General features: G+C 33.4%; 2 protein-coding genes across 2 annotated transcripts; one reads left to right on the top strand and one right to left on the bottom strand.

Moving 5' to 3' along the window:
- Positions 1–371: 371 nt before the first annotated feature.
- Positions 372–3,617, top strand: LOC108341054 (uncharacterized). The gene is made up of 9 exons (XM_017578663.2): positions 372–597; positions 714–883; positions 966–1,059; positions 1,365–1,484; positions 1,608–1,656; positions 2,230–2,329; positions 2,403–2,464; positions 2,635–2,693; positions 3,197–3,617. The coding sequence occupies exons 2-9, from the start codon at positions 732–734 to the stop codon at positions 3,299–3,301; spliced, it is 741 nt and encodes a 246-aa protein (XP_017434152.1). The 5' UTR covers positions 372–597; positions 714–731; the 3' UTR covers positions 3,302–3,617.
- Positions 3,618–4,845: 1,228 nt separating this feature from the next.
- On the bottom strand, positions 4,846–8,613 carry LOC108342074 (altered inheritance of mitochondria protein 32). Its single transcript, XM_017579778.2, has 5 exons — positions 8,251–8,613; positions 7,198–7,283; positions 6,778–7,083; positions 6,544–6,627; positions 4,846–5,593 (listed from the first exon to the last, which is right to left on the bottom strand). Exons 1-5 carry the CDS (start codon positions 8,422–8,424, stop codon positions 5,215–5,217), a joined length of 1,029 nt encoding a protein of 342 aa, XP_017435267.1. The 5' UTR covers positions 8,425–8,613; the 3' UTR covers positions 4,846–5,214.
- Positions 8,614–8,903: the final 290 nt, after the last annotated feature.

Below are 8,903 nucleotides of genomic sequence, written 5' to 3'. Positions count from 1 at the left end.
TAATTTAAAAACGCACTTCGAAGTGCGGCGGAATCTTTCCGCACTTCGAAGTGCGGTTGCGTACCTTCGCCGGTGCAGTCTTCTTCCTCCCTGCTGGTGTACCTCCAAATCTCACTTACTACAGTAAAAAAATCATGAATGAACCAGTTGGGTTTATAAAAAGGGAATGTGGTTGGGAGATAGAAAAATGGTTCGGGGTTAAAAAAATTAAATTTATTAATTACGGTTTTTGACTTTTAATTAAATGAAGGTTTTGACTTTTAATTAATTGAAGGGTATATAGGTAATTTTGGGGGTGCAGGATGAGGTGAGGGAGGTGCAGAAGATTCACTCTAAAGGTTTTTGCTTTTCCTCTTTTAAGGTTTCATCTTAAAAAACCAAAAACGCGATTATTTTTTTTGCGATGAAAACAAAGTGTACTGTGTAACATTCTCTTTGTTCTTCAATCGCGAAATTAGGGTTGGGGACTTGTCTTCAATTTCCCAAATCCACCCAGCACCACGGCCATCTTGACCAAATTTTCTCAGAGACTCGTCGCAATTCTTCAGCAGTTTCGTTTTAGTAACCCTAAAAAACCGAATCATAAAGGGCGACAGGGTGAGTTCTTCAAATTCAATTGGCAACACCGAATAAAAGAAATATTTTTTTCTTGAAAACGAAAAAAAAAATGATTTTGGAGTCTTAAGCAGCTTTTATTTCATATGGGGTTGCAGGAAACTAGGAATTAGGCAATGGCTGAAGATCTGGTGCTGGATACTGCAATCAGAGACTGGGTGTTGATCCCTCTCTCTGTGGTTATGGTTCTCATTGGTGTGCTGCGCTATTTCGTTTCTAAGCTTATGCACTCTTCACAAACCCCAGATGCTAAAATTGTTAAGGAGGGGTATGCTTTAGCTATGTTCATTGCTCGATTATGTGTTTATATTTTTCTTATTTTGATGTCTAAGGGATGTTAATAAATTCAGGCAAGTGATCGTTAGAGCTCGCAGTTTACGTGCTGGAGCGAATTTTATTCCTTCCAAGGCTTTTCGCGCACGCAAGATTTATTTCTGTAACGAGGTTTGTTTGCTATTTAGTGTATGTTAGATTTTCCAGAAGGTTTTTTTTTGGTTTAAGGGCGTGGTTCTTGATTGGGAGAATATTGATGTTTCATCGTACTTATACTTATACTCAAACCTTGTTTCAGTGGATAATTTACAAGTTAGTCGATGAATGAATTTCAAACTTGATGTTTTTGAATCAGTTCTAGAAGTCATTAGTTAGAAGTTAATAACTGTGTCACGAGCTTTAAGTGGTATTTTAAATGATATTTTGTATGTGACCATATCAACAGTGAATTGATTGTTTGTGCATTTTCATTGAAGGAAAATGGTCTGTTGTTTGTTCCAAAGGGCCAGGGCCAGAATCCACAAGCACAGATGTTCTCTGATCCTAACATGGCCATGGATATGATGAAGAAAAACCTTTCAATGATTATTCCCCAGGTGTTACTATTGGAGTTTGACAGTCTCTAGCTTTAGATTTTGGATCATGCTCTTCTACTTTTTCCCAATTATTAGGAGACGCCTCACTGGCTTTTATTTGTGTTGTTTCCTAATTTTTGACAGACTCTTACATTTGCTTGGGTGAACTTCTTCTTTTCTGGATTCGTAGCAGGTAATTTTGGACTTGTAGTTATTTCGTATAGTTTATTAGAATATTTATTTTTGCTTGAATTCATGTTCTTCAAAATGTCTTCTATATTTTTTTACTTAAATATGTTTTTAGTTTATGAAATAGAGTCATATTTTATTTTTGATACCTACAATTTTTTTATCTACTTTTGGTCCTGGTCCTTATTTTGTTTTAGTCCCTATAATACACACACATATTTGATAGAGACTAAAAGCTACATATTACTAGTACAAAAGATTAAAAATGAATATGTTATATAGATAAATTAACAAGCACCGAATCCAAAAATAAGAAACTTTACAGGACTAAAAGTACAAAAAATTTGGGTTACTAAAAGCAAAATTTGACCATACTTTAGGGACCAAAAATATATTTAAGCTTTTTTTATCTATCATATTAAAGTGCCAAGATTCAGGCTCTGTTCTTTGAATAATTATACAACTTGTATCTTGTATTAGCACATGCATGTGCTTAAGATGGTCATCTGCTTGGCATAGTGTTGGATTCATTACTTTTATTATATACCTCTTGAAAATGTTTAAAACATTTTTGCAGCCAAGATACCCTTTCCTTTGACACAGAGGTTTAGGTCGATGTTACAGAATGGAATAGACCTTAGCACAGTAGATGTCAGCTATGTTAGCAGTCGCTCTTGGTAAAATTCATTTTCTGGATCTTTACATGTTTCACTCGTACTCTTGTTTAACTGTCAAAAGATTGCTTTTCAGGTACTTCCTCAATTTGTTTGGACTAAGAGGATTGTTTAGTCTCATCTTGGGTGAAGAAAATGGTTAGTCATGGCTTGAAAGCTGATCACCTTTATGTGTATACTTTTTCTTTAATTCAGTTATTTCATGAATATAGATTTTTACCACCTCTCAGTATGTTATCATTTTTCCATTATAGCCTGGGATTTTGGTTGACAATAGTCCAAAATTATGATGTTTATTTTTTATGCAGCTGTAGATGATACACAACGTATGATGCAAATGGGTGGATTTGGATTTGATCCTTCAAAGGTACAAATGAGTGGTTTACTCTTGATTTTTCATAATTTTGAAGATCAATCATTGAAAATTATCTTGTATGCATGACTTGTTGACACTTCCCCCTTTTGTCCATACCACAAGGCAAAAATTATCATTTATTTTAGTGAGGACCTATATGATGTAGATGACTTTTACTTGAGCTTATAACCTTGTATAAAGTCTTTTTAGCTTAATTTAGTAAGCTTCTCGGTCAAGCTTATGGATAAACTCATTTGTTAATAACTTGTTGAATAAATGCTTATTAGATATCAAAGTTGGGATACGATCCACATTGCCCTGGATTTGTGGTATTGTGATTGATTTTGGACTTTGAAAATGGGTAAATTGGAAAATACAGTAAATGAGAGATACCATGTATGTTCAGGCATGTATGTAAAAGATGTAACTGAGTATGTGAGACTCAAATGAATCATAGTCTAGTCTCTAACAAACTAATCTCAATCTTCTTTGGTCTATTTTTAATCTTGTTTCAGGGTCTGAGTGCTGAGAAAGACAATCTCGACATAACACAGCATGACTGGGCCTTACCGAATTTTGAGCATCGTGCCGAAGCTGTTTTGAGGAAAGTCATCAGTTAATTGTGTTGTTGAATAGGAAGGCTTAATTGCTTGCATTCTATTATTGCTGTAGGAGCTGTTCTTTTTGCAGCAAAAGATTTACAAGATCATGTTGGGATAATGAGTGTAGTTTTGAATCCGTACATTTTTCATTTTATTATCAGAAAACCTTGGCACGATTTTGTTGAAGCTAGAACTGAAATTATTAATTCTTGTTTATTTTTCTTAATGCTCGTAGCCATAAGTAAGAAGAAGCTCTTGAAGGCTTCCTGGAATTGTTGACTCCTGTAATGTGTGTCAAGTCCAATTCTATCTATATACGCTTCACGTCTTGTAATGTTTTTTGTATCTTGTATGCCATATTTTATTTTCATTTTAATGGAGTAAATGGATCTTCTGTCTCCTTGTATTTGCAGAGGAGGGAGATCAAGTTATTCTTAGCAGTTCTATGATAGCTAGTTCTTTTTTTTTTGATCATACATTCAGGGGTGTGTTACTTTTCAAAGTTATAGATTAAAGGAAAATGAATTATGAAGATAAGGAATGGTTTTTTCAAAGTAAATTTTTTTTTGGATTAAGGAAAAATGAATTATGAAGATATGGAGTAAATTTTCCAAGGTTATTTTTATACGGAAAGGAAAATGAAGGGTGGAAACAGAATAAGTTTTTAATTGTACTGAGATAATTATATTTAATTATACATAAAAAGTAGACACTTAATTATACATGAAACATGGTGGACTTTGCCCCCTGTAATTAAGAAGTCAAAGTTTTCCTGTGAAAAAACATAAAAGTTTGATTTCCAAATGGGGAAATGTAGTCTATAAGAAAAGTGTGGATGTTTTATTTTTGGGATGTGCAGATATAATCTTTGTATTGGAAAAAACATGGCATTAACCTTCTTATAAAACCACTAAAATGGTCTTACTGTAAAACTGCTACTACATCTTACAGAAAGAAATAATTTGTTTCAGTTTTTTCATTTTATTACTATTATTATTATTGTAAGAGTAAATTACATTATGTTTCCATGATATGTATTAAACTACACTATTTTTCTTTTTATTTCATTCTCTTTAACATTTGGGGTATATTTTAATATATGAATATTCTTATAATTATTTTTAATTCATAATGATTTCCCATCGTGTTTAATAGTCCATTCTGAGTAATTATTAACCTTTTGACCGTAGAAGATAAAATGAAAATTTTAAGATGAATAAGATGCTTAGAACTAGTTGTTTATCATACAGCAAGTTCTAGGAAAAAGACAATTGAGAGTTACCTTCAATATTATTCACTACGATTAAAATTTTAGTGTAAATTTTAAAATTAAAGTGTAACTCATTCATACAGGGAAGGGAAATATGTATTTTAACGAAAGAGATAAGTATACTTTTTTTTTAATATTAAAGTGGATCTGTAATTCTTTTTTTTTTTTTGGTATTCATTGCTCTTTAGCATGTTCAGAATAGTAAAAGAACTATATTTTTAAACCTTAATGAAATAATATAAAAATATAATATCATAATTATATAATTTTAAACACAGAAATAAAGAACAAATTCACAAACTTTAACTTGAAATACATACAAACAACTTCTAAAAGAAAAACACAAACTTCTCTATTATTATGAAAAGTTAATATCATGTATAAACTAATATCAAACACCAAAGTTAATTAGCTTTACATCAAGTTAATATAAATGTCACAGTCCAATTCCACCTAAATAAACTACTAATTTTAGTTTAAACATTCCCAGGCTAAGATTTCACGTATGTACTGATGAAGAAGCTAAGAGGTGAATTCCAAGTCTGAGCCATTTCAGATACTCATTTCCCTGCATGTCTGAAACGAGGCAGAAACTGAACATGCAACATAAAAAATGAAGACAAAACAACCTCATCCACTGCTAAACAACATTGCCATCAACTCACTGCTTGTAGCAGCTATAAGCTATGGCGACCGACACGGCGGCACAGACAACAGCAAGAGCAGCATAAGTATCCTCTTGCTCCCAGCTGTCAAGCCATGTCGGCATGGAACTGAACTTGTGAGACACTCCTTTGTTGATCCGACGAAGCACATTCAAATTCTCCTTGCTCTTATGATCACCTGAAACCTCTCTCCTTTCCTCTAATACATCATTCTGACAGCAACAAGAATCTTCATTGTCCTGGCAACAGCTCTCTCCAACTGTTTGACAGCGGCTGCCGGCCACTGTGTTTCCTTCTAAATTTCTTGCACCATTCAGCTGAAGCCTTTGCTCTTGCTTTTTCTTCTGTTCATCTTCTGATAAACCTATTTGACCCCTGATGGCAAAATCAAAACATGTTTCTGATCATCATACTATATTCATATTATACTTTAGGCCCTTTAAATTTTGTGTTCATTTTGTTTCCTAAAAGATTTTTGTTTTAGGATTTTTAGTCCTTCATAGTATTACTCCTTACAAAATTATAAGCCTTTGATACAGGTCTATTATTTGAGAAATACCAAGAATGTTCTCCTATGTACTTTTTACAGAGACTAGACTCATAAAATAGTTATCTTACATATACCAAAATCATATATAAGACAAATAATCTCAAAAATGAGTTGAACCAACATTTAAAGAACTTCTGAATGACAAATAATCTCAAACAAAAAAAATCCCTACTTACAAAGCTACAAATACTAGATATAGAATAAAACCCAAGAAATGCTACAAACAATCTCGGAAAACTGATTCCTGAAAAATCTATATGAAATTTGCCACTTCACTCCTTTTAACCTTAGATTTCATTAGTTGAGACTTTCAAAATTAAGAATGGCAACAATCTTCATGGGACTTTTGGAGAAACTTTTCCAAAACTCCTTTAGAAGAGAAAAGTTGAAAAAAAAAAATATATATACAATCAGTTTTCCTGTAAGTTAAAATCAACTTATGCATAAACTAATTTATAGAAGTTATTTCTTACTATCTTCTCTCAAATCTGATCTTCACTTCGTGGATAAGAGAATTTTAGTTCACGGAAAAACTAATTTCATACATTCTTACGTTTCTTCTGCTAGAAGTGCTTACAGAAAAGTTTCCTCCTCACAGACCTCAAACTATAAAACTTTCACCTTGAATGTAAAATTAACTCTTACTGCACAGACTGAGCCTGTGCTCCAAAAAACAAGCACGAGAGCAATCCGGCAGTGTCTTTTAAAGAATGAAACTAAAACAAAAAAGAATCTTTAAAATTTAATACTAAATAATGTTAGAAAAAAATGCTACCTCCATAGTGAGTCAAAAATCTCCCCTGCAATGATATGCTGGCGAAACAATAAAGGCACACCATCTGGAGTAACATATCCATACCTACATAGTTTAGTTAATAACAACTCTGATCAGATTAATATAAAAGACAAAGAAACAATGTTCAAAGGTGTTTCCCAAGTTTAAAGAAGAAATGGAAATTCTATGGGCAAAAAGAGATATGCTAATAACCAGGGGAAATCTCCTCCTTACAAGTGGCCTGTGACTTCGCCGTTGATGCTTGATCCAATTATAATGACATTTCCTGCATACTTATTGCCCCCAATGTGAGAGCAGGAGCTAACCAACACTTTGCCTTGGAGTCCATGTAACCCTATCTCTTCCCTGAATCTACTGACCAAGACAGGTCCAAAAACCCCACACCTACGATCGCGTGATCCATGAGAGCAGACAAAAACATATGAAGCTTTTAAGGATTCAGGATTTCCAGGAAGCCATTCTCCTTCCTTGACAATAACTTCTTCAACAAATGTCTCAACATCAAAATGGGTTAATCTCCTGCAATTTCACTAAAATTACTACTGTTGTTGATAAGGAATAAAGGAAAACAAAAGAGAACATTTATAGGGGAATTAGAAGTTGAGAAACAGAACTTGAACTATAAGGACTAACCTATATCTGATCATGTCAGGAAAGATTAACACATCTCCATTTGATGTTTCAGTCCCATCATGCCCCTCACATATTGTTAAGCAGGTCTAGTAAATGATGAACCCAAGACAATTTAGCCATAGTCAGTATAATCTAAGGGGACTTCGGTTCACTTTTAACATTCATTTCCGGTGTAAGTTTTCATTAATAATCACACCAATGTTACTTTGGCTTTGTTCAGTTTCCTGAATTTAGAACTTTGTAAATGAAATGGTGAAAACAAGGAAACAAAAATAGGAAACAGACAGAACAAATACGAGGTGACATTTTGTAAGAACTATTTGGATTGGCGAAAATCACTGAAATAGAATAATACTACAGACCTATTTGGATAAAAATTGCCACGAGTATTTATAGAAGAAGAAAATAATAAGATAAGATACATTGTATTCCTCCATAAACTAGAATCAACTTCCATGTATTGGGTCTAGGGGAAGCAAAATGAAGAAAGCTTCAATAAACGTTAAGTTTAAAAGCTGATTCCAGTTTATAAGACAAACTTAATTCAGTTATGGCAAAGCCTATCCAAAATGACCTTGATCCCCTGATTTGAATACTTCAAAACAAAATACAAGCCACTCCATACAGTACTTCTCCTTTTCTTTCCCAAACATGGGGTGGAAGCCCTTCCATACCATTTCCTCATCCTATCATAAAAAATTATCAAACAACAGAATGTTGACTTTGATTTCAAGCTGTTTCCATTACTATGATTCATTCATTCCCTCATAGTCCTAGGCAAAAAGAACAAATGTAAAAAACACCAAACCCATCTTAACAACAAGAGTTCAATAAAAGATCCCAAAACTAAACTAGTACATTATCCCTTGCGAGAGCAAGAATAACATAACAACCTTTAGCATTTTTCTTCTCTCCCTAGCACCTTACACCCCACCCCCGAAAAACATGAAAAGAAAAGAAAACATCTTTGAATAAAAAATTGATTATAAATAAAAACAAAAAACAAAAGACACCAAAGAAATCAAGAATGATGAGAGGAAAACAAAAGTGAACCTCTTTCTTAATATGAGGCTTTCTTGCATTAATGGCCGCATGGAGCAGTCTGGGCAAGCGATCAAACTCTGCAGCCTCAATGCGCGGTGGCCACACGGCGGGGTTCTTGTAGCACAGGAACACGTGCCGGCGGTAGAAGAAATCCGACGAGGAGGAGTTGCTGCTGCTACCCATCTCCGTCTAAATGCTAAAGTTTGAATCTTTTGTGACAAAAAACGAAAATGACGGCGAGTGAGTGTGGAAGTGATTGCAACTTGCAAGACTGTGCACTGTGAGTGTCTGTGCAAAGCTTTCTCTTTGGTGATGTTTTGTTTTTGGTAGAGAAGCTCTCTTCCTGTGAGGTAGGGTGTACTGTCTTTATAGTGAGATCGGCTTTATAGATTTGATTTGTTTTTTTTACAGAAAAAGTTATGACTGATTAGATTCTTCAACGTGTAAAAAGGACAATAATTACATTTTTTTTTCAAATTTTATTATTATTAAAATTATTTCAATGTTACATATAAATTTTAGTAACTTGTTATGTGATTTAAGGTGAAAAAAATTTTGACTAGATATTTTTTTACTATATCTATTATGTTGTTCCTTTACACTTTCAAAATAGAGGTACAGCAAAAAAAAATCAATATTGAATGGAAAAGGTGAAAATAAAT

Source organism: Vigna angularis, chromosome 6 (assembly GCF_016808095.1).
Source record: "Vigna angularis cultivar LongXiaoDou No.4 chromosome 6, ASM1680809v1, whole genome shotgun sequence".
Classification (NCBI taxonomy): domain Eukaryota; kingdom Viridiplantae; phylum Streptophyta; class Magnoliopsida; order Fabales; family Fabaceae; genus Vigna; species Vigna angularis.
Note: the sequence above shows the minus strand (reverse complement) of the source record. Positions and strands in the feature narration are given on the sequence as shown.

Coding starts and splice junctions, on each gene's coding strand:
- LOC108341054 (XM_017578663.2), top strand. CDS start 732: ATGGCTGAAGATCTGGTGCTGGATACTGCAATCAGAGACTGGGTGTTG. Junction 1,485..1,607: donor TTTCAATGATTATTCCCCAG/GTGTTACTATTG, acceptor AATTTTTGACAG/ACTCTTACATTTGCTTGGGT. Junction 2,465..2,634: donor CATCTTGGGTGAAGAAAATG/GTTAGTCATGGC, acceptor TTTTTTATGCAG/CTGTAGATGATACACAACGT.
- LOC108342074 (XM_017579778.2), bottom strand. CDS start 8,424: ATGGGTAGCAGCAGCAACTCCTCCTCGTCGGATTTCTTCTACCGCCGG. Junction 6,628..6,777: donor GGCGAAGTCACAGGCCACTT/GTAAGGAGGAGA, acceptor TAAACTATGTAG/GTATGGATATGTTACTCCAG. Junction 5,594..6,543: donor ATTTTTGACTCACTATGGAG/GTAGCATTTTTT, acceptor TTTTGCCATCAG/GGGTCAAATAGGTTTATCAG.